The following is a 27,947-nucleotide window of genomic DNA, read 5'->3' on the forward strand; positions in this document are numbered from 1 at the left end:
AAATACTCCACAAATACTCTTGGAACAAAGGTAACTGAGAATCTCAATGCTCAATGCAAGGCAATTGCATCTATTGAATAAACACGCATGCATTTTCATCACCAGGGCGTCCATCAGTGAATGATTCGTGTTGGCAATAAAGCCAGTCAATCCTAAACCGTCCACAGTGAGCCTACAAACTGAGGAAAAAATCTCATTGCTTGTCTTACCTTGTCTGAGGGGCACATCATGTCAAAAAATGTACAAATAGAATGGCCAGACCAATGTTCAATAAGATGACCATGCAGATCACAATTGTGTTAGGTCCCTGAAGGAAAAAACCAAAACAGAGTATTATACACTGCAATTCCAGGTGAGGAAACAGCTACAGCTTAATTCTGGTGCTCAAAACCACCATAATCATCCCCTCCCAATGCACATAAATCTGGCATTTAACAACCAGCCTGAATTTCAAACTGATTGAGTATCTATCGATCAACCTATTCCTATTTCTCCCCTGCAAACTCCTGCTAAGGAGGCTAAATCACGCTGCTTCTGAGGCTAAAGCAGATTAAAGGAGATCCTGACCACAGGCACACATACTGTCAAGCCCATGTGAAGCTGCGCTTACCCAACTCCTTTCTCCACCCACAGCACCCATGTTTGTAGAGTTGCCATTTTTAGGATGAACAAACACATCTGTATGAGATTGCTCTAATTTTAGACCAAAATATTTCCAAGCTGTGCTTTTCTAAAGTTGTGTCGGAACCATTCACGTCCAAAGGGCTGCAAGATGAGAATCAGTGGGCTAATAAAATGTCTAAGTTTACAGCTGTATTTGCTAACAGCAAAATTGAATGTCTACATTTTAACCTGGGAAATTATCTGGTGATTCAATACCATGGTTCAGCTCATGAGGTGCCCCTACTGAAAAAGTAACAGGTAAAAAAGAAACCCCACTCAGCTTCTTCTTCCGTATTCTACATATTTCCCCCACTTTCCAGATCCATTTTGGCTGGTAAAAGAGTGAGAAAAGGAGAGAAAAGTATAAAAAATTAATTGGAAAATGCCTGTTTTTCTCAGATTTTGAAATGGGGTGTGTCTGAAGACATATCTACCATGGCGCAGAGGGGAAGTTAAAATAACAGGGTTATGAATGCCAGCCCCAGCAGGCAGGGCAGGGCAGGGTAGGCTGGGAAGGTGCTGGGAGAGGGGAAAGCAAGACCCTTCTCCAGCAGGCTTTGGGATTCCAAAAAGAGCCTCTGGGTGCTGCTTGGGGACTGCTGCAGCCCCGAGACCATTGGCTTTGCATCCCTCCGGTTCCCTTCTGACCTCCTGGGGAAAAATACACCAAAAAAACCCACAAAAAAGCAAAGATGGCGCCCAGGGATACCTCCCGGCTGCCCCCACATCACCTCTTCGCACTCCTCCACCTCCTGCGCTGCCGCCGCCACTGCCGCCAGGGCTGGGCCTCGCTTGGCCCCCGCCTTGGGCTCCGTCCGCCCCGGCGGCCTGGCTTCAGTCTTCCTGTCTGCGGTGGGCTCGGCCCGGCCCGCGGCCCTGCGCTCGGGGCTGGGGCGCTGCTTCGGCTCCTTGGGCTGCGGTGGCTCTGGCTTGGCCTCCACCTTGGCCGCCGGCTTCTCCTCCTGCTCCGGCGGCGGGGCAGGGGTGCCCCCCTGGCGCTGGGGGTCCCCCCGGGGCTCAGGAGAGGGCAGCTCGGGCTCGGTGAGCGGCTCCTCCTCATAGTCCGCAGCTGGGGAGACCGGGGAGGTCCGGACGGCGTAGCTGTGGTAGCCCTTGAAGAGCTCAACGTCGGGCTCGTGTGCCATCCTCTGCAGTGGCCCGATCTCCATCTGCTCGGTGGGACGCCCCCAGCCCCGTGAGGCTGGCCGGCCCTCACCCTCGGGGGGCACGGGGCTCCCGCCGCCCGCCCGGCCGCCCGCCTCAGCCCAGCTGCCTGGATGGAGGGTGCCATCCTGGCGAGGGGCCGCTTTGGCCCGCTTAGCCTCGGGAGGGGTGGCAGCGGGGCTGGGGGCCGGGCTGGCGCGGCGGTGGGCCTCGTCCTGCTCGTGGAGCTGGGGGCTCTCGGGGGGCGTGGGGGGCGGTGGGGCGCCCTCCGGCCGCGGCGCCTCCTCCTCCATGTTGACGGCGTGCTCTGCGTTCTCCATGATCTCCTGAAGCAGCTTCCGCTTCTGGTACTCGGGGCCTGCGGAGAGAGGGGTTGGTGTGAGGAGCCGCCCCAGGGACCAGAGGGACAGCAGGCTGCCCCACACCACCATCTAACCTTTGGCAGCCACATCCCCAGCCTCAGCGGGCTTGGGGACAACTCCAAGAGGCTCCAGGCTGGGAGACAAGGTGCTCCTGAACCAGAGCCTGCTTCCAGGAGGGATTTCCTCCAGGAGCAGCCGGAGGCTTTGAGCCCCACTGTGTGCTGTCCAGCCAGGAAGAGCCAAAGGAGTAGGCAGGGACCTCCAGATGAGGGTAAAGAAACAGTGAAAATCTGCAGCCCAGCTTTTTGCAGTCACACAGATGGGTTATCCTGGGGCTAAAGAGGATCCATCTCCCACCCAAGTTTTTTTTTTTGTTTGTTTTTAATGACTGGGAAACTCTCCCATGTGGCTTCTTTGGCGTCTAATAGTGTGGCAACTTCACAAGTGATACAGGAGATGCCCAGTCTCCTCAGGAAAGGCAGGTATCTCCAGATGATATACCTGTCATCCCTAATAATGGGAAAAACATGTTTCTAATGCATGGAGAAAGGCTAGCAGTTTCTCAGCCCCCCTCTCTGCACTGAGCCCTGCAACAGCAGCAAAATTACCTGGCACCATCATACAAGGTGACTCAGGGCTTCAGCTTTCGTTCTGGCCTCATCTCCCATGCCCCCTTGTCACCTCTTAGCAACATTGCCCTCGCTTCAATTATTCACCTATCATTAAATCTTTACTTCTTGTTAACCCTAGGCTGTGTCTGCAAAGCAAACTGCAGTTGAGCTAGGGTCTGGGGAAGCCAGCCAGAGCCTGACACCGAAGATATCCATTGTGCTGGGTGGCTGGCTGAGCAAAATCCGCCGCTGAACAACTGGAAATATCTTTTGGAATAGCAACCGCGCCCAATGTTCCGCAGGCAGGGACCCCTGCTGGGACAGGGTCACCGCAATGCTCATAGCAAGTGAGAACAAGAAGAGCATGCTCCTTATGGGCAGCGCGAGGTCACAAAGCAGCCTGTCTGAAGGCAAAGCACCTGCTTTTGAAAGTGTCTCTGGCCTCATTCTGCTGAATCCAAGTGATGCTGAGGGGTGCAGATGTATAGGGCTTGCTCAGTGCTCCTGAGTGGCGCAGACCTTGGAGCCGCGCCGTCCCTTGCTGTCTGGCAGTTCCTCCCCTCGTCTCCTCTACCCCAAGGACTGATATAGACTTGAGCATGGTTGGGAAATTGGGACTGGGTGTCCTTTCCCTCTAATAAATAAGTGGTGTGATTTGCATACTGCTACCTCCTGCCCACGCAGGCAATGCCTCTGCTCGGAGGGGGTGGTGGGGAGAAAGAGGGCACTGATTTTAGCTGCTCTGCCCTGCCTGCACACTCCTGTCAATCAGCAGGTGATCCATTCAGGGCCATTTATTTCGGGCTGCAAGTAGATTATTTGGAAGCCATTTCAACAGTTGTTCAGACTCCTCAAAATAGGCTGCCTGCAGCTCCAGGCTCCTTGCTCTCTCCTGCTGCTTTCTTCTCTTCCTGAATAATTCACACCTAAAAACCCCAACTGCCTGGAGGGCACCGCACAGCTCCCATCCTCCTCACCTCCCCACCCTCACCCCCCAGCACAACATTTCAGCAATGGCTCTGGTTTACATTTCTCTTCTAAGCTATTAGGGTTGATAACCTAAATGAAACCCAGGGCTCAATACTTACTAGAGGTATGAGGCTTGCTGAGCAGGATTGCCCCGTGCCAGACATAGCAGGGTCTATCTACCAGGATAGCAGGGGGAAATGCAGCTGCCAAACACTGCCAGGCTCTCCTGGCTGTGTGATCAGCAGCTCCCAGTCCTAGCAAAATCCAAGAGCTGACTTTTGTCTGTTCCTGGATGGCGCAGCCATGCAAGAAGAGATATTTCCCCTTGTTGTGCACTTAGTGAATTTAAAGGTTTAAAAGAATCACAGAAGAAAAACATGCATGAGCAGCTTACAAGGCCACTGAAAGAAGCCAGGACCCAAGTGAAGCCCTGCGTAAAAGCAGCAAGAGGATTCAGCACCCGAGGAGCCAGGAGCAGAGACCATTTCAATTGTCTCATTCAATTGCCATGGGTGGAAAAAATAATCTAGCTAGATGTCAAAAACCTCCCCTCAGGAATTCCAGTTTCCTTTGCCTCTGTGCTATAAATACCTCTGTGTGCAAAGAGTGAATGTGGAGCTCTGAGTGGCAGCTGGGGGGCTTATGTCAGGATCAAGCGATGTTTAGCTATTGTTAAATGAAGTGCCACACACTGGCTCACGCCCATGCCTGGGTGCCATGGTGTTTCCCCACTCAAAGCCAGCTCCGACAGGCCTCGCTGGGCGGTGGGGAGGAATGGGCAGCCCTCCAGCATGGCGTCTCCCCAGCCAGTAGGTGCAGGGCAAGGTGGGAGTACAGGGAATTTAGGCAAATCTGTCATCATGACTCTCCCCGGCCAAGCACTGGGTGTGAGCCATTCCCCTTTCCTACTGCATGCCCTGTGCCAGGGTGTAGTACTGGTGACCTGGAGGCACTGAAAACAGAGCAGAAGCAGGTGGCAGGTTTTGCTGAGCAGGAGTGAAACTTCGGCTTCTACCCCCAGTTTTGCCACTGTGATGGTCCCTTGTGATCCTGCATCAGCAGCCACGGGCACTTGTTCCAGGTAACAAAGCCAGGTAATAAGAAAGACAAGATGAAAATGTAGGTACTTGGATCCTTGTTTTCTGCTCTGTTATCACCTTCCCTCTCTGGGAAGAAAAGCTTTCCAGGAAGAACATATCTCTAGCTAACTCAGTGTAGGGAAAGGTAATGGCATTCACAACACTGCTTCTAATATTACATTCCCTATCTACTAACCCTCAGTGCTTGGTCTCACAGAAGGAACCTCCCAAGTGTTTTCCCAGCCAAATAATCAGCAGTGATGCTAACAAATAAATAGGGAATCAGGGAAGTAGTATTTTGCATTAGCAACTTTCTTATAGGATACTATATTAGCCAAGTCTGATTGTACCCTGGTGCGATATGGGGGCCCACAGGATATGGGCTTGTGAGTCAATGTGCAAAGCTGTTCCAAGAAAAAGCCATGAGGGATATATCTACAGGAATGCTGCAAATAGACCCGAGCTCGCTTCCTGCCCTGCCTGGTACTGGGAGGGCTTCAGCATGTGGAGAAACACGAAGGGAAGTTGAGGGACTGTGTGTTTTTCCTCCAGGCTATGGTAACATATTCCACCAGGTAAAACAGTGGTGTAAGGAGGAGAGCAAATCATCCAGGGCAGGAGGCTGGCCAGACTTGTGGGCAAGAGGATTTAGGATAGACAGGAGGGCAACTTGTGGAGTTATAAAGTGGGTGAAGCATTTGAACAGATTTCCCAAGGAAATTTCAAAATCTCTCTTAGAAGATGCCTCTGGTCCTACCTGGCTGGTAGAAGTCCGGCGAGAGCTCCCTGGCCATCATTCTGGCTATGCCAGATTCGTTGTTAGCTGCCTGAGCTGCCTGCTCGGACACTTCAGCCTTGGCTTTGGCATGAGCTGTCCTGTGGAGGGAAGAGGGGACAACAGTGAGCACCGTCTCAGCCAAGATTGTCCCAGCTCGGAGCAGCTGTTCGAGCAGCAGACCCTGTCCAGCAACAAAACCAAATCAGCCCGTCTGGCATAACAGCACTCAGCACTTGCGCATTTGACCCAAACGCCCCACAGCTGAGGAGAAACGACCAGATTTTCAACAACTAAGGGGCACAGATGCTTAAGGCTAAGGTGTGAAAGTTGCATGTGGCCACACAAGGGAACAGGGCAGGTGTATTTGCAAACATGAGCATGTTCATGCGTTGCAGCGAGGCAGCAGGTGCTGCAAAATGGTCTTGCCGCCGTTCTGCGAAGCACTGAAAACCTAGCTCACAGGAATGCCTAAAGCATCACCGCAGGCATCTTTGGAGCATAAAGGGACAACAACGTGATGGCTGAACACCGCTGTGCTGTCACCAGCCCTGAGTTGCTGCACCTTGCCAGAGGCAGTGTGCTGCTGCCCAGCACACCAGACTTGTTTTACCCCAAACGTCTCTCCCCCAGCTCTCCAGCAAAAAACACACATGGTCCAAGGGGCTCCTTTACTCACCGCAGCCCAGGGAGCTGCTCTCACCAGTGCTAGGAAAGGCAGAGAGCTCTTGCCTCCCTCTCAGCTTGGCTCCCTGAGTCCTCTCCACTCCTTCCCAGGACATCTTCTTGTTCTGTAGGGCTATAGGGCTATCAGAGTTATTTCGCTAGCCGGCTGTCGTATTCCTCGCATGCCTTGCACTCAGGGCCCTGTGATCGTTACGCTAAAAGCAGGGCTGGCTTTACAGCCCAGCTGCTTGAAGTCTGGGAAGAAGCTGACTTCAAACAGCAAAACTGCATCTTAAAAATATGGGAGGGTGAAGCACCATATATTCAGCTGCTTGTTGCACCCGGGGCTTACGGAGAGCTGTTTTCCCCATGCTCTCACTATCATGTTTGCCAAGGCTCCTCAGATCTCCCTTGCTGCACATAGTGGAACATACACTGGCTGCACATGCAAACCCACAAATTTCTGTGTGGACAGTTAGATAAGCAGTTAGCAGCCCTCAGACACCAATTCACTACAAATTACAACCTTTAATGCGGTCTTAGGGTGCCTGATGAGCCCTTTGCAGACTCAGGTTGGTATCTGGTCATGTTTTAGGACAAAAAAATGAGGAAAGATGCAGTTATCCCTGCAGTGAAAATGCTCCAGAGGAATTTTTAGACTCTCAGTCAGGATTAATCAGGATTAATTCTTTCCCATTAAACTGAGATGCAGTATGCAAACAAGACTAGCTTTAATCTGAATACTTGACAGGTGCAATGAAAAGGTGATAATAATGCAGTTCTGAGACCCTTAGAAGGTAGAAGACATATATATACACACACATACACACACACACCCCCACACTCATTTTGAGCAGCAGTGGGGAAAGAACTAAATGTAGGGCATTAATCCCAACTGATACAGGCAACAGTGTGACTTGACGGGGAGCCGAAAATGCTGTTCAGGGCCCTGTGATAGAGAAGAGGGTGCGGAGCTGCTGAGGCTCAGCCTGTCTCTCCCTGGGATGAATCCCACTCTGCTGGAGCCATGCTTCACCTCCCCGCCCACACTCACATGTTATCTCCCCACTTTCTCTGCAGGCTGAGCTGCCTGGGATTGCTGTCATTCTTTGCCTTTTTATCCAAAATTATTACAGCTCCTGAAAAACCCAGAGACAAGACATGATGAGGCAGAAAACAGCAATTTTAAGCTGCTGCTAGCAAGCAGGAGGTCTGAAGCAGCTCTGAACAGAGAAAGCACCTCCTTTTTTGGTAACATATAATCAGTGTGATTAATTCCACTATAATCTGTCAGGGGCCAAGGGGGATGTTTCTGCGCTCTCCATGCCTGGGGGATCAGGGCAGGCTGGGCGCCCTGCGCGTGGGGCACACAGCCTGCCCGGCGCCGGCCCTGGGATGACGCTTGCAAAATGAGGATCCAGCTCTTCACCCCAGCAGGATGTGCTCTGACTCCTAGCTTTGTCCTGCTGCTCTTGGAGGATGGGCTTCACCATACAAGATAAAATCCTCCCTTTCAGTTGCTTACTGAGCCAGGCAGAGGCTATCCCGGCCACTTCCCAGCCAGATAATCAGCCAGCTGGCCCCAGCTGGGGGAGCAGCAGGCAGCGCCTGGCAAGCGGGTGGATGCTTTCCTAAAGGTGACTTCCAAAAAAGTTGTCTGGAAGTGGACTGGATGCAGGGTCTGCTCCCTCCGCGAGGAAGGACAGAGCTGGACTCATGCCAAGGTGTTACCAAACGGGTGCAGATGGCACCCACATGCTCAGCTCTTCCCCAGCGTCTGAGGCCAAAGCAAGGGAACAGCCTGGGGGTGTTGGAGGTGACAAGGCAGCTCCCAGTTATGCTCTTCTTCTCCTGGAGAAGCTGCTGGATGCTATCTGGCTGCTGCATGGGCCTTGAGTGCTGCAATTCTTGTGCGTAAAGAGATGGCGAGGCCCGGAAGAACCCCAACCTGGGTTGCAGAGGCTGTGGTGAGGATGCTGCAGGAGCTGAGGAGCTGAGCTGGCTGGCCTGAGCCACTGCTGTGAGTCACTGAAGCCCCAAGGCTAGCAGGGCTCTACAAAAGAGCCCTCCCGGGCACAGAGGGGCATGAGGCCAGTAAGGCCGTGCGACAGCTCCTGAGCTCCATGCTTAGAGCTGTGACAGCAAGCTGAGCAGCATGACTTTGGGATTCCCTGCTGCGCTGGGGTTCTGAGCTGCATGGCATCTTTGCCCGGCTCCCTCGCTCTGTGGGACACTCCCGACCTCTGCTCCTGGCTGCCCGCTTGCAAAGTCATCCAGAAGTGTTTGATTTGGGGGGACTAAGATCAACACAGCTGCAGCTTCAAATCTGGCATCTCCAGCACACCACGTGTTGGCGCTGCCAGCATCCCAGAGGCTGTGGTGCAAGGCAGAGCGCTGCTCTCCCCCAGCCAGCAGCCTGGCTCCAGCAGGGATGCTGATGCCCTGTGCTGGGTCCCTCCATCGCTGCGATCATTTATTACAGCAGCATCCAGGTGAAGAACACCTGGCTTATGGACACATGGCGTGGTGTTTTAAGTACTTCTCCCCAGGCTGTGCTGCAGATCCCCAGGGCATGAAGGGAAGGCACTGCTCCTCGCAGCCCTCCAAAAAGCCACGCTGGGGGTTTATTAACACTGTGAAAAAGCACAGCCTGGAGGAAAGGGCCCAGCCATAACAATAACATCTAACTTGCCTAGAGTATTTCTGAATTTATTATTTATCCACATGGCTGGCAGTGCCTGGGAGCTCAATGCAGAGAAAAACATGGCCCTGGCTGCAAAGCAGGAGACAAATACCAGCTGCCCTGGGAGGGCCCAGTGCACACAACCTGCAGCACAAGAGCCTCTCCCAGCCCTGGATCTGCTGGGCTCAGTAGTTAAAAAACCAAAACACTCAGGCAGGTTTGAGGGAGGCAGGGAAGGTGATCTTCAAACCTTAGACATAAAACATCTAAGAGGAAAAACTTCTTCCAAGGTTAAGATCTGCTTAAAAAATAGAATCAGCTTTTGCAAAAAGGAAAATGCCATCCTTTTATCATACACATATAAATTTGATACCTATCAGGCAGCACTTGAATCAGGGCCACAGAATTTTATTTGCTGCTGGTTGTGCTGTCAGCTCCCAGCACCTCTGCAGAAAGCAGCCCACCCAAAAACGAGCAGAGGAGAAAGTCTGGAGATGGAAGAGGTCAGGGTAAAACTGAAACAGAGGCCCACAGATTTTATAGCACCTGGCAGCAGAATTCAAAAGCCCCTTTTCAAGGCCACGCTGGAAAAAGAGCCACGAATGTTAAACACGTCCAACCAGGGGCAATTAACACAAAAAGGGGCCTTTACAAACTGTTGCCGGTGCTCCCCATCCCAGAGGAAGCAGTACCGCCCGGGATGAGCGCTTCCCGGTTTCACCCTGAGCCATCTCCCCAGGCAGTGCCATTAAAAATAGCTCCAGTGAATTCTTTGCAAGGAGGAGCAGCAGCCCTGCACCGAGCCAAGGAGAGGTATGTGGGCAATGCCAGGAGACCCCATCCCAGCCCTGCTGCTGCTGCCTCCCAGCAGCACTAGCTGGGTTGTGGTGGCTGCTCTGGGGCTGCCCTGGGCAGAGAGGCTTCATACCCTGGCTGGATGGGTGGGAGAGGGAGGGTTAAACGCATCCACTGTTTTATTTGCTCCTCTGGCACAGCTGTAGTGCTCTAATTGTTTTTATACTAGTGCAGGGCAGAGCACTACTCCTGTCCTTCCTGGCTGTCTCCCAGAAACACTGCCTGAATCATTCCTCTGCTACTAAAATCCCCTGTGGATACATGAGCCGCAGCTGAGGACCGTGCTAACAGGTGAGACCCAGAGCCAAGCCAGCATGTCTGTCTCTTTGGACAGTTTATGCGGTTTTGCACATCCATATTGGATTAGACTGTAAATGAGATTGGAATTAGCAGAGAATACTGCAAATACCAGACCGGGCTGGGGCGCCTGCAGGTGTGGCGATGACCTTGTGGCTAGAAATAGAGGAAGAGCTCAGCTCTGTGCCCAAGCTATTTCACATTTACTTATTAAGGGAAAGACAGACCAGGCCAGCACCATCTTTCCTTCTCCAGGGTATCCCTCATCCCATCGATTCAGCAAATCCCGAGGAAGAACCAACTGAACACCTTTCTTGCCATTCTCAATACAATAAGCTGTAAAATGTCATTAAGCAAATAAAATTCATCAGTCAGCTCTAGGAAGGAAGACTTCTGCTAAACTCCCCTCTCCTGGTGTCCTGGTTTCAGCTGGGATAGAGTTAAATTTCTTTGTAGTAGCTAGCATGAGACTATGTTTTGGATTTTTGCTGGAAACAGCGGTGATAATGTGGAGATGTTTTAGTTGTTGCTAAGTAGCGCTTACACTGGTCAAGGACTGTTTCAGCTCCCCGTGCTCTGCCAGGGGCACAAGGAGCTGGGAGGGGGCACAGCCAGGACAGCTGACCCCAGCTGACCAACAGGATATTCCATGCCATATGGCTTCATGCTCAGTATATAAAGCTGGGGGAAGAAGAAGGAAGAGGGGATGTTTGGAGTGATGGCGTTTGTCTTCCCAAGTAACAGTTACACGTGATGGAGCCCTGCTTTCCTGGGGATGGCTGAGCACCTCCTGCCCGTGGGAAGTAGTGAATTAATTCCTTGTTTTGCTTTGCTTCCATGCGCAGCTTTTGCTTTACCTGTTAAACTGTCTTTATCTCAAACCATGAGTTGCCTCACTTTTACTCTTCCGATTCTCTCCCCTGTCCCACCAGGGGGGAGTGAGCGAGCGGCTGCGTGGTGCCTGGTTGCTGACTGGGGCTAAACCACGACACCTGGAAACTGGCTTTTCCACTCCCAGCCAAATTCCACCAACAGGAATCATTTTGTCCTTCTGAAGAAACTTAAGATAATGTTTCGTCTTGGCAGGAATGTTTGCAGCACTCAAAAGGGGTACAGGGAAAGCTGCAGAAGTGCTTTTACTGATGGCAGCATGGTCCCTTCTGTGTTCACATCAGGAAGAGCAAGGAACACCCAGACCTGACCAATCCAGACCTGGGCTGGCAGTTGGACTAGTTGACCTTTAAAAGTCCCTTCCAACCCAAACCATTCTATAATTCTATGACCTGACTTTCCGACTTCTCCATTTGCCACACTGTCTTTGGACTTGCGTCACCTCTATAGTTGGAGCATCCTCTTCTTCCCGCTCAGTCCCAATCCGTCTCCTTTGCGGCTCTCCCTCTACTTCCATGTGCGTGCAGATACCACCAAAGCTCTGTTACCCTCATTTGCCTGTAACCAGCCCATGGGACCAAACACCCCTTTTCAGTTCGTTGCTCATGCCACTTTCCCTGCCCACATTCAAACCCATCTCTGTCCCACCCCACAGGCATCCTGGCTGACAGCCTGCTGTGCCTTTTACCTTCCTTTTGCTCTTTTTCTTCCACCACTTGTGTGCACGAACCTACTCAATTTACATCCCTGGGGCATATGAGTCTGCCGGTTTATATTATGGACTCTATACCTGCAAGGTGTGATCTAAATAGTGAATTAAGCACAAATCAACACAGACTGCCTCCTAAAGGAAACATCTCCATACCACTGTAAAAGAAACCCAAAAGAGAAGCCATCCAGAGCTCTCAGCTCTGCCCTCCAGCTTCCCTTTCCTTGCAGTCAGCTGACAAGATGCCACAGGCTTTTCACTCCTGGTACCAACACTTACATAGAAGTTGTTGCACTCCCTCCATGCCCAGGCCACTTAGCTGCATAAATTGGACCTTTTCTCTTTCCTTCCACAGAAGGGCACAAACAGGCCATTCAGCCAGGAGAAAAGCATCCTTTTCTGTGCAGTGCTTCAGGAGCACAGGCCTGGCAGAGCTCCCTGCCACCCAATGAGCTCAGCAAGCATTAGTCTTTATGATTACTTGGTGAATTTTTAAAATACCGAAATGTTATCCTCAGCTCTAAATAGCGCAGAGCCACTTGCATCTTTCACCAAGGGATACTTCCACTCGGAACAGTTAAAGTGATATTAATCTTACAACAGGCAGATCTGCAGCTGTCTTCAATAAGACGACAACCTACGCACCTCGGCCCTGTGTACAGGAGATTTGCTCCATTAATCTCCACCGCCGTGTTTGCCCCGTGAGCCGAGTGGTGGGCAGCTAGCCGGCAGGGCTTGCCGTGCCAGCCCACACGGGAGCCAGTGGGCTGGGACGAGCTGGTGGGGCCGGCACAGGCTGCAGCTGCTCTCTGTTTCCACTGCAGCCCTCGGATGCCAGCCGCCAGCTGCCCAGAGACAGCTCTAAATGAAGTGGTGCAAGCTGGGGCCTGCCGGCTCAAAGGACTACTGGCCACCGGTATGGCATCACGGCCCCGGGGCCACTGCATTGGCCCCAGACAGTCAGGACAGGCAGCTCCTCTCCCCGCTGGAGCCTGTCCTGCCAGAACAGCCAGGCTGGGAATAGCTCATGAGAGCATCCACAGAGATATCTTTGGGGGAAAAAGGGAGGATTTGCAGCTGCCCACTGGACTCTCTCCCCCTCCCCCTGGTTTTCAGGTCCACTCTGCTCCAGGCTGCCCTGGGTGCAGATCAAGCAGAGCCTGGAGGGTCAAGTCTCCCAGAGCAGTACAGCCTTGGGACTATGCACAAACACCACTGATTCATTCCAGCCTCCACCACACCATTATCAAAGGGTCTCAGCTAATGCTCTGGGGAACCCTTATTTAATTAGCCACCACTGCAAGATCAAAGCAGCCAGGTCATCCCACTAAGTGCATCAAAACATCTTTACAGCACATATGCAATCAGGGTCTTCGAGCCTTTTGTGCCCTGCGTGCTCCTGCCTCACTGCCTGCACCTGCACTGAGCCGGCAGGGGCCCTGCCCGGCGGAATGAAGTCCCACTTTCAAGAAAACACCAGGGCTGCAGCAGTCATTTGTTTCAAGGGAGCCGAACCTGATCCAGGAGCTCCTACCCAGCCCCAAGCTCTGCCAGACAGACAGCATCCACCAACCGAGTGCATGTTACCCAACTGCCAGCTCTGCCCGTGCTAAAACGGATCAGAAAGCGTGTGTTTTCTCCATAAGATTGTTGGGTTTTTTTCAATGAAAAGTTTTAGCAACTTCTAACTCAAGTATTTTTCAGATTTCAGCAATTCAAACCAGGAAAGTGAGGGACTGCAGTGTCTGTTTTGACATTTTTTCCCCCAGTCAAAAGCAAAAAGCAGGATGGTTTTTTTTTTTAGGAAATAAAAGCAGACAGAATTCTTAAAATATTGCATTTGGTCAGAAGCCCAATTATTAATCAAAATTTAAGGCAGAAGCATTTTTCTCCCAGCCCTATAGGTCTCTTGATTTGACATTCACAGATTTGAAATCCAAGAGAAACAAGAGAAGGAGCAGGGAGCTGAGGGGGTTGCCAGCCCACCGCTGGGCTGCAGCACCCGCATCCCCCATGCACCCAAGGCTGCTGAGGGCACCTGGGCAGATGGGACGCCAGGTCCCTCCCGGTGCTTGCTGAAGACTCATCAGGCCCTGCTTGAGCAAAACAACAAAAACTTGGACTCAGAAAACCAACAGGCTCTTGCTTGGCACCAGGATAAGCTGAAAAAAAATGCACCATCTCCAGGAGGAGGGAGGGTTTCTGTATCTCAGGCTTTATATTTAAATTGGACATTTTACTTAAATATTTTTTACTTTTCCAGATAAGCCTATTTCACATTCCACTGAAATGACGATAACCTCAGAGCAAAGCCTAATTGAATCAGATGATTTTAAAGCCTAGCTCCCTGCCGGCTGATTTCGAGCATTTGGATGGGAGTCAAAGCCTTCCTGCTCTGTGCGGCAGCAGATCAATTGAATGAGAAGCTACCATTTTCCACAATCATTTTGCAGATTAAAGTCACACTTCATTTTTCCCTTTCTGCGTTTGTAAGCTGTTGAGATAAGGATTTCCCTCAAGGTCAGACTGAACAGCCCATTAATTCCACTCTCCCTGCCTGGCCAGCTATCTGAGTCATACCCATCTCTGGGACTAAAGTCCTACCATCCCAGCTCTGCTCCTCTTGATGGGATCTCTGCAAGCCACAGCCCCGCTTGCTTCAAACCCAAAGACCCAGGAAGCCCTGGGGAAAGCAGCCTGCTGCCCAACAGATGCTTTCTCCTTGGAGCTACCGAAAGTGCATGCTCTTACCCTAATAGGGCATGAAAGTGCATAAAGAAATTCATGCGAGGCGGGTGGAAAACAGATAAAGCTGTGCACACCCTCCTCTGGAGTCAAAACGCATCGCAGCGTAACAAGCATGGTGGGCCAAAAATGTGTCGGTGCTGGAGTCGCAGCCAGCCTGAGCTGGGGATGAGGCCGTTCCAGGAAAGGGCTGAAAGAAAGGGGTGAAGGCATCACACCATCAGTTGTTCCACGGCACTGAAGCCCTCCAGCCCGCAGAGCCTCACACACGGGCGGACACATTGTGGGGGTCCCATAGCTGGGGCGGGTGTCTTACCCCTGCACCAGACCCAAGCCCCGGGGCTCGCTGTCTCCATGGCCACACGGGACCAGGAACGGCGAGGGGCTCACCTGAACCCTGCAGCCTGCTCCCTGCCCATCACGGCAAGGGTGAGCTAGAAGCAGGGGCGAGGCCAAAGGTCTTTTGGGGTGGGACGAGGGAAGTGATATGAGGGTCAGGCAGCAGTTTGAAACAGGCAATACTTCTACAGAGCTGGAGGTGGCTGCTCTGGGACAGCAAAACCAAAAAGCCAGCCCAACCAAGGCCAAACCAGCCCTGTTCAGCCCAGATCAGAGACCAAGCCCTGGCTCTCGGACAGGAGCTGGGTGTCCCCATCTCCAAGAGGTGAGTGACACAAAGTCCCCGAGCTCTCAATCCAGGGTGCAAGGAGCTTTAGTTGAAAGTATTCCTCCTAACCAAACCACACGTGATGACAACACGACGCCATGACATAAGGCAGCCTGCGGTGCTCTTGCTCCAAGAGCTTTGAGGGAAACCCAAGCTGAAGTGGTCCTGGCTGTGGTGGCATGGGCCAGGCAGGTTCCCCATCACCATCCCCACAGATGGTTATTCTGGACACTGACCTCAGTTTGTGCAGTTAAGCCACATGGAGGTCACGCCTGCTCAGGAGCTGCAAGGGGAAAAGGTCTTTATCTGCCTGATTTCATGTGAAGGAGCGAGTGCCGCTGGCAGTAGCACCACACAGAAGGTGGGAGAGTCCCAGCCCTGGGCTTCAGTTGGTGTGGAAATAGATGCCAGATTTCTATTATCCAAAAGTGAATTAAACAAGATTATCCTCTTTATAAGCACATTGAGCTCTGTGAGAAATGTCTTTATTGGGAGAGCCGGACCAAGGAGTGTCCCATCGCTGCTGTGTACTGTCACCAGTGGCCTGGCACGCAGCTATGGCAGGAGCCATGTGGGTGCCCTCATTTCTCCTGCCTACATGTGCACTGGCTCACTCCTGCCCATGAAAGCAGCAAGATGCCCATCCCCACTATGGGGGCCGTGGGGCACCCAGAATACCTGGCCATCAAGGACCTTCCCTTGGCTCCTGTCACTCGACTGTGTCCAGGTGTGGTGGCACCTTGCTCAGCATGAGCCCCCAGGGATGTGGCACTCTCCTGTACCCCGCAGGGGATTTTAACAAAGCTGGGGCAGTCCTGCCCCCTCCTATCTTTTAAGCCTCCTGAAATGTCAAGCTGCGGCATCTTCAAAGTCTGATCTTACAGTTGCAGAAATGCTGCTCCTGACTCCCGTGCCTCTCCCTGGCGGCTCCTGCTTGGAGGTGAATCGCAGCTGGTATCCCACCCAGGGCCAGGACAAGCTCTGCCCATCTCCTGCCTGCTGCTACCTCCTCGTTACACGCCCATCTATCACATGGTGTGTGCAGCCCTAGAGCAAAGAGATCATGAAGCTGGGACAGCAGAGGAGGATCGGCTGCTCTCCTGAGCAAGGAGCCCACCTGGCAGGGAGTGCCTTGAACCACTGCTGCCCACTCTCATGGGGGCACCTTCTGGCCTCAGACCTAAAGGTCTGGAAAGGCACCAGACTCCTGATGTGTCTAACACCTGTGCCTCTGGCTAAAAGCCTGAGAAAAGCAGAAAGCAGAGGATATTTTCAAAAATCCTAAAAGTCTTTCAGACAAAACCCTGAATCTGAGCAAGGGAGTTCAACAGACCTGAAAATCCCAGGTGTGAACTCCCCAGCCTCGGGGAAGCCAAGCTATGCCGTCAGCCCCAGGATGGCTGTGGCGAGCATGGCCATCAGCCCAGCCCAGCTCTGCCCTGGGCACTCACCGTGCCTCACCAAAGACGTGCTTTGGGGAGACGTCATTTTGGTTGCCCACCTTCTCTGCCAGCAACATAAACCCCTGAGAGAGCCGGGGAGGGAGGGCAGGAGCTTGCCAGGGCAGAGTCGTGCCAAATCAAGCACCTCACTGGCGTAAGTGCGTGGCCGAGCTCCAGCAGCGTGGTCTGCTGCGGGCTTCGGCTCTCAGCTGTCACACTCGGGCAGCGCTGATAAAGCCCTGCTCTGCCTGCCCTTATTTAGTCAGGAGGCTCTGCTGACTCCAGCGATTTCAGGACGTCATTTGCACCATACACCCGCGTTCCCCGAGGAGACAGGCGCTCACTGCCGCCTGGCCACGCAGTCTGGAAATGCTGAGCACAGGGAGACAGCGGCAGTGCTGTCAGGAATGTGGCTGGGCAGGGGAGCTTCAGAAAGCGATATGGGAGCCGTCAAGCACTCCAGTTATTTGAAGGGAGAGCTAAGACATGCCCCAAAGACATAGGTATAGACAGAAAAACAACTTAAGCTTCAAAACTAGGCAGCACCTCACACTATGAACGACGCCTACACACCGCTGCCGCGGAAGCTGTGCCGATGTGATTTCTGACGCCAAGCGCTCACTGCAGCTCTGTGGTGCTTCAACGCAGACCAGGATCAACGTGATGAGTAAACCCTACATTAACAGGAATTAATGTCTAATGTATCAGAATGCAGTTTAAAAATTCTTACAGATACTTATCCAAGCAGCAGTATTGCAGGACCTCTGCAGATATTACATTAAAAACAAAAATAAATTCAAAATGTATTCATTTTTAGTTTTACTCTCTAGGCATAACACACCCCAGCTGCACAGGAGCTTCGGGACCAGCATCTGAAGACAAACAGGTGAAGCACAGCAGCCTTTATTGCCCCTTGTGCCTTGCTTTCCTATTGATCCCGTGACATCTGGCAGATACATCTGAGGTTTTGCTAACAGGACATATGCCCGTCAAATGATCTCAGAGTGTGGCCAGACCCGTGCCTCGCAGGACACGCAGCCAAGTCCCTCTATTGATTTTGGTCCAAGCCACTGGGAAGCACAACCCTGTGCAGAGGCAGACCGCAGCAGACATTGCTGCAGTGGGATGGAGGTGGGATTTGCAGTATTTAGGCTCATTTTGTCCCCTAAAAGCGCCAGCAAGAAGGAAATCCCCTGTACAAGCTGCCTGGCTACTGTGCGTACAGCTTTCAAAAAAACAAAATTTCCCCCCTGCAGCTGGTCCTGCCCTTATTCTTCCTTTTTGTTTCATTTTATTTTATTCTAAAGAGATGAAAGCTCACCACTTCCAATCTCTTTCTCCCTGCTTTTGGCAGGACCATCATCCCCATGTGACAGGTGAGCACGTACTGCACAGGTAGCACCCCTGGGTGCTGCTGCTCCCTGAGAACCCTGTTCAGCACCAACACATAAGCCCAGAAAACTCTAGGGCAGCTGTTACACACCTCAGGATGGCTTTTAATTTGTACACTCATGGCTTGGTAGTGGCTGTCCCCTCCTCGCGGGGGCTGGCAGGGGACAGACCTGCTGGCTGTCCTCAAGCCGGCTTCTCTACTTAAGCACTGGGGAGATGACATCCCAACTGTCAACCCAGGACCTCGCCACCTTTCCCACCCACCCCCAACATTTTTTTCAAAGGAGCCCCTAGACAGGGCAGAGGGTGGGAAAGGGGGAGGCTGGAGGGACGCAGCAGCTGCCTTCACCTGGCACCATGGGAGAACCGCATCCCAGCTCTGACGGGAATCACTTGGGATCACAGCAAGGCAAGTTCTGGGGCCCCAGCAGCACAGGGCATGGCCAACAAACATCATACAGCGTGTGTTAACCCCTGTGCCTGACTGCGATTACCCCTGGGCAGGAGTAAAGCCATCTCCACTGGCTGCTGCAGAAGCTGTGCTTCAGGATGACATTTCCCCCAGGCGACAGCAGTCTGGGTGAGGGTTCATCATACTCCAGCTTCCATTAGCTCCATCCTATGAGCTGACCCCCAGCGCTGCCAACAGACGTGACCCGGGTTTCTGCCCAACATCTGAGCAGCACGAAGGGGCTTTGACTGGGGTGAGGGGGCAGCTGGCTGAGCTGGGATGGGCTGTTCAGGACAGTGTGACCCTATGGTAAACAATATTCACTAAAATAATGAGAAAAACAATTTTTAAAAAAAATCACCGTTCCCTCAGCCGGCGGCGAGGCAATGCCAGCTCTGTCCTCAGCCACTTGCACAATGGGGAAAGCAGATGGATTGCCGACCCGGGAAGGAGCCGAGGAGGCCAGGGCAGCGCCACTTGGGCAGGACAGGCAGTGGGCCAGGCAATAGCTGGCACTGCCCGCGGCGCCAGCTGGAACGCCCGAACCGAGCAGGCAGGCAGGGCAGGAGCTGCAAAGCAGCCTGGTGCCTCAGACACCCTCGGAGCAGAGCGCGGGATGAGGAAGGTTTGCTGTCTGCAGCTGACCATCGTCCCTGACCATCCCTGCTCTCCTGCCCGTCTCTGTCGGGCATATCACAGGCAGGATGCCCACCGGCACTGCCCGGCTGCTGGCAGCTGCCTGCCCGCGCACCCCCAGGGCTCAGGCACGTGCCTGGGATTCCTGCGGTGAAACTGGCCGAGGCAGCTTCCAGCCCTTGGGTTTGTTTTCCTCAGGATTTCTATGCTTTAAAGAGCCTTTTATGGTGCAAAAGAGTGAAATCTGGTCTTCTCCTGACATTTCACCCTCAGACAGCAGAAGGCTGGATATCACCATAGTTTAGGTCTGCAAGGGGCTCCCCCAAGTGCCAGAAGCAAATGAAACTCAAACATCAATATAGAAGAGCACAGGTACGTAGAGGCAGTCAGGTATCTGCACAGCCCAGCTGCTGTGTCCTGCTTATTAGTTCCTAGCAATACTCTTACATACAGCTATGCCACATCTTCCCCCCAAAAAGAATTCAAGTAGCCTCAAAGACATTTCTTTGGGTAAGGTACACACCGCCATCCAAGGAGAAATATAAATGCTCCGCATAGAAAACTCCACCTCGCAGTTACAAGCTAGGGCAATGCTAATGATAGTCCAGCCCTTTTGTAAACCATAATAATCAATTTTCACAATCTGTCTGCCATTACTCTCTGTCCTGGGTGTGGAAACTGAGGCAAGGTTCAAGGCCAAAAAAGGAAGTCGGTGGCAGAGCTCTGGTTTAACCTAAGGACCCTCTCAAGGCAAAATTACCTATATTTACTCTTGACCCCAAAGCTGAGCTGAAAGGAAGAAGGAAGACAGCATGTGTCAGATGTTCAAAAGGCAGCAGGTAGAGAGATTGGCTCTGCCCAGAGCAGCATATACTAGGAATAAATGCTGATGGAAATGGTGAGTTATAGCTTACAGGACAGAGGAGCCCAAATTCTCCTCTTGCAGCAGGTCCAGCTCTGCTGCAGGCACTGCCATAGGAATGGGGCTGGGGGCTTCACGCTGCTGGGGAAAGCAGTGTTCTCCTCCCCTGCCATAACAGGCACACTATTGCAGGGTCTGCTAGGGGAGGACTCCGTGGAGGAAACCAGCTTTAATGTCTTATTTCCTTCAGCTCCGAGGTTTCCTTAATAGGAAATTATTCCCCAGCTGCACTGGGGAGGGATACAGTCCTCCGCCAGGGCAGTGGGCGCGTTCCAGCCCCTGATGGAAAACACTGCAGAGCCACTTTTGATCCAAAGCGTAAATAGTGTATAATAAAGAGACTTGTGTAAACCAGCTGAGCTTTCAGGGAGCAGCTTTTGCCGCTCCAGCCTCCTTATTTACGGGTGTGTAGCACCATGGCTGTGCACTTTTCCCGGGTACGGTGAAGCTGGTGTTGGGCTGATCCTGCCCTGCCGGGAGGATCCAGTGGGCCCCACACCTGTTATTTTTATCCCAGCTGTCCCTGCAGGGCATTTCACTTGCAATCCTGCTGGTTTCTCTCCACTGGTCTCTGAGGCAACTGGGTTTTGCTAAAAAAAAAAAAACAATCACACTCCCCGTAAAACTTTGGAGCAGAAACAGCCACCAGGAGAGTATCCAGGGTTTCTTGGAGGGGAGGGATGGGTTTGGGAACAGGCTCCCTCCCAGCCACTATTGTTTCCCATCTCTTCTTGGTAATGAAGTAACTTTGATAATCAAACAGCACTAAAAAGAAGCAAGGCAGGACAGCCCGGGAGGCCCAGACACTGCCCAGCAGCTAAGCAAAGCCTGCGCGGGGCAAGGTTTTGACAGAGAGGCAAGGTGAAACCTCAAGGTCTTTCATAACCATGTTTCCCTGAGGAAGAGGAGAGGAGCGAAGGCTCTGACCCTGCCTGACAGCCTCTGGTCTCTGCCAGGCCAGTTCTAAGACTGGCAGGAATGCTGTTGGAGGAGGAGCGGACTACAGGCACAGCTAGGACGAAGGCAGGGACGCGAACAGGAGGAGATTTTCCCCTGCCCTTCCCAGGCAGGCCCTGGAGCCCCTCTTATCTCTTCCTGTCTCCATCCCAGGAGGGACAATGGAGGAATTAGCATTTTCCTTTCCTGCTGATTCCTGATGCAGCTAATTCTGAGCAGAGGCCACCTGTGCAGAGGCCACATACTGGGCGGTGTAGGGGCAATGCAGTGCCCACATGTCTGCTGGCACAAGGGACACTGGTGCAAGGAGAGACTGCCACGTGCTCCCAGCAGCCTCTCGCACGCTCCTCCCTCGCACGCCCCTGCACATGCATCCCCAGGCATGCTGCCAATCACTCGCTGCTGGCTGCTGCAGCCCCCTTCCCACCCACGGGGTCTGGCCAGGACAAACTGGGGGGGACAAAATGGGACAAATCCGGCTGAGCCCTCCCCAGTTCTTCCTCTTCCCAGCATCCTAAAGCATCACGGGCTGCCAGATGTGACTGTGTGCTGCAGGATTGGGCTCAGCCATCCACTGTGGGCTCAGCCATCTGCATTGCCTCCGGCCACCACCTCCCTCGTGACAGGAACGCTCACTTAAAACGTGGCCAGGGGCAGCTGGGTCCTGGGGGGCAGATGGGACTCCCCAAGGCAGCCCCCTCCTCAGTTTGTTATCTGCCATAGGTCCTACCTCCTAGTTTGCAGCATCCCAGCAGAGCAGCGCTCTTCCCAGAGTGCCCATTTCACCAAGCTGCTAAAATTAAGTGGCAACCCTAATGCAACTCATCAACTCCCCCACAGAGCCACACTGGGGTCTCCAGGGCTGAACCACGCTCTGCTGCAGACCCGGTTCATCTGGGGCATGTTCCGCTGGCTGCTCACGAGCCTGCTGGATTTACCAGAGCCAAACCCCACTATTTCTCATCCCACCCCAGTGACATCCAGTGGCTCCGGTGGCCTGGCACGGCACCAGGGTGCTCCCCATTCCACGGGTTCCTGCTCCCAATCCTGCTGAGCACTGGGACTGATGCCAGGCCCTGCTCTCCAGCAGCTCCCACCTGGTCCAGGGCTGCAGGGGGACAGGAGAGGGATCAAGAGGGAGGACAGGTCCTGAACACCCTCGGGCTGCCACAAGGGCCCCTGGCCTCTCTCTGCCAGCACTGAGTACAAAGAATTAAATAGAAATTGCAGGGAGCCACGTCTGACCCCACTGCCAGTGTGCGGCAAGGAGGCACGCAGCACGCCTCCAGAGGGACACGTGGGATGGGGACCACCACCAGCGTGGGGACTTGCGCGATGGAGCCCTGAGCACCTACCTGGATGCTGCGATCTCCGACTTCTGCCGGGCGATGGCCGCGGCCCTCTGAGCCCCCTCCACACTCCTGTCCACCTTCTGCCGAATCTTGGCACTCTTGAGGGGTATCACACGCTTCTTCATGCCCTTGACGAGGACATTGTGGCGGTATTTGCCCTCCTCCTTCTTGCCGTCGGGCAGCGTGGTGCAGCCGTAGCCGTGCCGCAGGTTGTCCAGCCACTCGCCCTCGTACTTCAGCCCACTGGAGCGCTCGCTAACGCCGAAACCGGCACGCTTGTCGTTCTTCCACTCGCCCATGTAGGTCTCTGTGGTGGTGGCATCAATGTCAGACTCAAAGGGGGGGTACTCCTCGCCCTCAGCACCCTCACCCAGGCTGACAGTGGAGGTGGCATCACTGGCGGCTGAGCTGATTCCGCTCTCGCTTTTGAGGAAGCTGACACGGCTCTTCTGGCTTGCCAGGGACGACTTGGACTCGGACTTCTTCAGCTTCCCCAGCAAGGAGCCCCTGCGGAAGAGCCCCCCCTTCTTGGGCTTGCCAGCCTCCGCCTCTGCATAGAGGCTGAGGGCGAAGCCCCCGCGGGTGATGGTGGGCGAGAGGGGCAGGTTCTCAGGGTTGGCGGCGGGGGAGTCCTGCTGGGGCAGGGTGCCGTTGCTGTGCTCGCTCCGCAGGGAGGAGAGGGAGGTGCGCAGTGGGGAGCGGACCACGGAGGCCATGCCGTAGGGCACGCTCTGCCGCACCCCGTAGCCATGCCGCATGCCATTGGTAAACTGGCCCTGGTATGTGCCTGCGGGAGAGAAGAGGGATGGGGTGAAAAGGCAGCTCTCTCTCCTGGATGAGTCAGCAAAGGAAGGCAGGCAGGCATAACCACCTTCCCCCGAAGGCAGGAGCCCCAACTCCGCTAGCGCTCACCTGCGTGCAAAAGCAGCTCTCCCCAGGGAGCAGTGGGCAGAGGACACAAGCCCAAGTGCCACTGCTGGCAGGTGACAGCTCACTGGAAAGGGACCGGGGCACTACGGGACACTGGTGCAAGCCCAAAGCCATTTAATGGGTGGTGTCTAGATCTGCAACCAGAGCAGGGAGTGGGAAGCATCCCCATGGGGCTGGAGATTGGGCTGTGCCAAGAGGCTGGCAGCAACCCCAGTGGACACGCAAGCTGAGGTGGCACAGCTCTCCTTGGCTTGGTGACAGTCCCTTTCAGCCCATTCTGCAGTTTGTCGCTCACAGGCTGCCACGACCAGCTCTAGATCCCCGAGATGGGTACCTGGCCATTGCACGAGCTGCCCCGGTACCTGCAGCCGCATCTACTTGGCCTCGACGTACAGCTTGTTCGTGGTCCCTCGACCAAGGTTTGTAACACATTGCACAAAGCAACAGATGGGCAAAGAAGGGAGGAGTGGAACAGCTCTGTGTGGGGTTCCTCCAGCTCTGCTGCAAAAACCACTGCCCTACCAACTGCTCCAGACTCAGCTCGAGAGCACATGGTGTCATATGATGGGGGACACAGAGAGGATCGTGTTCACCATGGCAGGGCTGCACACTGGGTACAGGACCCTGCTAAGAGTCTGCAGGACCTTGGCAGTAACACCTTGAAGAACTAGGAAAAGCAGGTTGTTCCTCTCCAGTTCTAGGTCTGCACTTTTGCAGGCTCCAGAGGAGTGAACTGGAGACCACAGCTCTGATTTTTCTTACCAGGATGTCAAGAGACTTAAATTAGTAGCATCAAAGCCCTCCCCAAGAGCTTCTAGGAAGGGCAGGAGGGCTGGTGGGGCAGCCTTCGCCTACAGCACCTGCATTCACATGCTGGCACAGTGTGCTGCGAGGGTCAGTGCATCCCCACTGAGTCCTGTGGGATGGGATGAGCCATCTCTCCACCCTGGCTCTCCTTGCTCTGGAGATACAGTTGCCTCAGAAACCAGCAAAGCGCCCAAACCAAAAGCAGCATTCAGCTCTGCTCCTGGCGTTACAGGACCTGGAAGAGGCCACCTCATCCCAAACCATCACCCTGTGAGGCAGAAGCCACTGGCAGCCCTTCTTCCCAGGGTGCAAGGGGCACAGGTGGAGGGTGCTGGGGGAGCAAAAACACCCTTGGAAAGGCCACCCCACTCCTTTACTCTCCTAGGCACTGCTTCACACAAGCTAAGAGCCAGCCATGCTAGGGGACTTTTCACAGGCATCTGTTCTAAACCTGGCTTTCATTAAGCACTGACCTACCAGGAAGCACCAAATTTTGGGAGAGCAGGCACTCCCAGGGTCCCAGGAAGGCTCAAGCAGGGCTGAGCTGAGACGGAAAGGGGTGACCTATCTTCAAGGCATTCATCTCCCCGCTTAGACGCTGTTACTGAGACCAGGGATGACCCTGCTCCCCAGGGAGCAAATCCAGTTCCTTCTTTGGCAATTGTGGGAGTGCATATTTTACCGTCTCCCAGGCCACTTCTGCAGCATAATCTCTCCTCCCAAGCTTCAGGTTTCGTTGAAATCCTCTTTGGACCCGCCTGTGGGGTGTTAACTTACAGCACTGGGGGCCAGGAAAGACAAGAAGTGCCCGAGTGGGCAGCAGCTGCTGCCCCGGGGTAAGCTGCCCCCCGCCAGCCCCTGCCCACCCTGCGGCACATGGGATTTCGGGCTCCCTGTGACAGTTGGCCTCCCCTACTAAAAAAAGTAAGGATTCAGGTAGCGCAGAGCATCTGTGGGCTGTGGCCAGGCATGGGGAGCAGTCTGCCAGAGCAAGGGGCCGTTGCCCTGTTTCTTGGCAGAGCTTGAAGCTCCGTTAGGAAAAGTAAGGGAGGCAGCGTGGGTTAGAAGTTTGGGCATGAGCTGGGAGCGAAGGACCATTGTTGGAGATATCCAGGCATCTGGGTGAGCTCCTCACGCTGCCGTGCTCCCAAATCCCTCTCCATAAAAGGGTGATGAGTCTTCCTACACAAAATGAAGTTAGAGACCCCCGTAGTGCCCCCACGTCCCTCTCCACCGAAAGCTGGTGAAGTCGGTGCTCCATCCCTGCCCGCCCAGCCAGCAAGCAGGGCTGACACATGATCAGGGTGACACTGGAGACCTCCTCCTCCTCCTAAGACGGGACAGCCTCGCACATAGCAGGCTGCAGCTGATAGTGCCACTGTGTTAACCCCCTGGAACAGGAACTCTGGAAAAGGGTCACAGGTTTAGGGGGGTTCAGCTGCTCCTCGGGGCCAGGTTGGAGCAGCCACTGCCCTCCAGCTAGTCCCTGGCTCCCTCGGTCCCCTGAGCAGCACCGAGGTCACCTGGATTGGAGAAGCCATGTGGCACAGCAGGCCTTCAGGGAGCAGAGATTGGGGTGCTGCTTCTCCGGGGAACATGTGCCTACCCTCAACACAAGGTTCAATGCCAACACTTCAGGCTGGCCTTGCTGCCTGATTTCAGTCCATATGGGACAAGTAACGTTGTCCCTCCAGCATGTGGTGTGACCAAACCAGCCAACTGCATTGGCTTAATGGAGGGCACCAACACACCACGCTGCTCACAGGTGCTCAAGCAATGCAGGGGCAAGCGGGCATTGCCATGTCCCTGTCATGCTGCGATCCAGTGCCCGGCTGAGGCTTTGTGCCAGGGCAGAGCCATAAACCACCCCTGGAGCAGGCCCAGAGGCTGCTGACGGCAGCTGGAGGTGCAATGGGGCACGCAAGGTTTTAGCAGAGCCAAGCCCTGGCTTACCAGTATGTACCAGTGCAGCCAGTTCAAGAGAGAATGGGCCTGTGCAAACCCCTCTGCACCGTGTGCGGTCATTCAGCAGGGCTGCAGATCCCTGAGCCACCACTGCCCCCTGAATATCAAAGCAGCTTGGCCAAAAAGAGACAGGCAGGATGCAAAGCTGCCAGCCAGGCAGCCATGCACTCACGTGCATCTGAGGTTCTGAAAAAAATAATTTAAAAACCCAGTAGATGAGAAAAAAGCCTCTATTTAGGATGGAAATGGGTCAGAGTCCCACTAGCCTGCCTCCCCAGCCCTGCCTGATTCACCAGGGCAGTGGGACAGAGGCACCTAACCCCATCAGGATGTGATTACTGGGGAACAGGACTCCAATAATCCTTTATTGCCTGCATTTTTTTTTCTTGTTGAAATGACAAAAAATGCTGGTTCCTCTGCAACCCCCCAGGCATGTGGTTCACCAGCTCTGCTCATCCCCAAGCAGAGTAGGGAGCTGGCCCTGTCTGGGTGTCTTCTAAGGATGGGAAGGATTCAGTTGTGGGATTGATGAAAATGGTATGCCTATAGCCTTCACCTCTAGAGACACCAACTCCCCACAGATGGGGTGGTAGCCCTGCCAGCAGGGGACCTGTCCTGGCAGGATGGGACAATGCCTGCATCAAAGGTGAATCAGCTCCTGGTGCACACTGAGCCTGGCAGTGAGAGCACGCTGTCAGCACTGTCACATCTCCCCTTCCCAGCCTGCCTCTGAGCTTTAGTATAATTAGCAATGAATGTAAATAATACAAACCACCAGGTAAATAATGCAAACAACTCAAATTGTATCACTGCCTTACGATCCCCTCCTGTTACCCAGATACTGTGATGACAGATGTCTTAAAAGAACTCAGTGTAAAAGGCCAGGGACATTAAACCAATGCACAGCACTACCTGTGAGACAGGCCAGAAAAAAACTAGTGCTTCTTTACGATGCCAACAGTATTATCTGATGGTTTTTGTTGGAAAGAAAGGCAGGAAAAAAAACAGAGAGGAGAAAAAAATTCACAGCATTAATTCATGGGTCAAACTCACCCACGCAGGAGCTTTGCTACAGAGGCAGCAGGCAAAAGCCAGCACCATCTTGGCTTGCCCAGACTCTGTTCCTGATTCCCTGGCCCCAGGCCCACAGATGCTGCTCCTTCTGCCCCAGCCCAGGCCTCTTCCCACCACGCTTTCCCCGCCCAGGCACCCAAAGAGCCGGCGCTGCTCCGCATCACCCCATTTCATCTCTCCCGCTAAAGCACACTTCTGCATTTCTTTTCCCCTGTCTTGTGGTCTCATGACCACTGAATGCGTTAATGGTTTCCACACACAGTTAATTGACACCACTGGTTTCTCTTAGAGCCCTAGAGACCAAATTGCAGTGTCAAAAATAAGTTGGTTTTAGGCTGCTTCATTGCAGGTGAGTGTGTCCCCCCATATAGATACATATAAACAGTTATTTGTATAGCAAAGCCTAGTTTTGGGCCCTGATCCTGCGTACACAGCACGATTCTGCATTAGCAGCAAGATTTTTTCCCCACAGTGAGATTTGACTGGGTCAAGTACTCTGAGTCAAAACCACAAAAGCATCCCAAAAATGAGGCCTTCCTTACAGTGTGGACAAAACTTACAGGTGGAAGCCAAATAACTAGGTGTTTATTCATAGCTTGGGTTGCAAAATGATGAGCTCCATCCTGCGCCTTCCACAACCCCAGTCACCACCCATTTTAGCTAGTGCATCCTGCCCCTATAAAGGTCTCTGAGCTTTTTCCTGGTGACAGCAGCAGGAACACACATGTATATTCAGCTTGGATACCCAAGGAAATATATTGTAGTGTTACTGTCTCTGCCCGGCCACATGAGGAGCTCTGAACACCTTGGCTGATTTCTTGCATTACGGAAGGCAAGCTATTTAAGCCATCACTCTCCCATCGTTCTCACAAAAATGGGCACT

General features: G+C 53.4%; 1 protein-coding gene across 1 annotated transcript in view; it reads right to left on the minus strand.

Annotated features, from left to right (window-relative positions):
* The window catches only part of JPH2 (junctophilin 2), a 34,852-nt gene that overhangs the window by 3,328 nt on the left and 3,577 nt on the right, over positions 1 to 27,947 (minus strand). The window contains exons 2-5 of the mRNA XM_064465699.1: positions 22,292 to 23,075; positions 5,606 to 5,724; positions 1,395 to 2,185; positions 210 to 307 (exon numbers count right to left, since the gene is read on the minus strand). Of these exons, the coding sequence (XP_064321769.1) occupies positions 227 to 307; positions 1,395 to 2,185; positions 5,606 to 5,724; positions 22,292 to 23,075 (1,775 nt within the window). The 3' untranslated portion in view covers positions 210 to 226. The remainder of the gene's footprint in view (positions 1 to 209; positions 308 to 1,394; positions 2,186 to 5,605; positions 5,725 to 22,291; positions 23,076 to 27,947) is intronic.

This window comes from Phalacrocorax carbo, chromosome 14, assembly GCF_963921805.1.
Source record: "Phalacrocorax carbo chromosome 14, bPhaCar2.1, whole genome shotgun sequence".
Taxonomy (NCBI): Eukaryota; Metazoa; Chordata; class Aves; order Suliformes; family Phalacrocoracidae; genus Phalacrocorax; species Phalacrocorax carbo.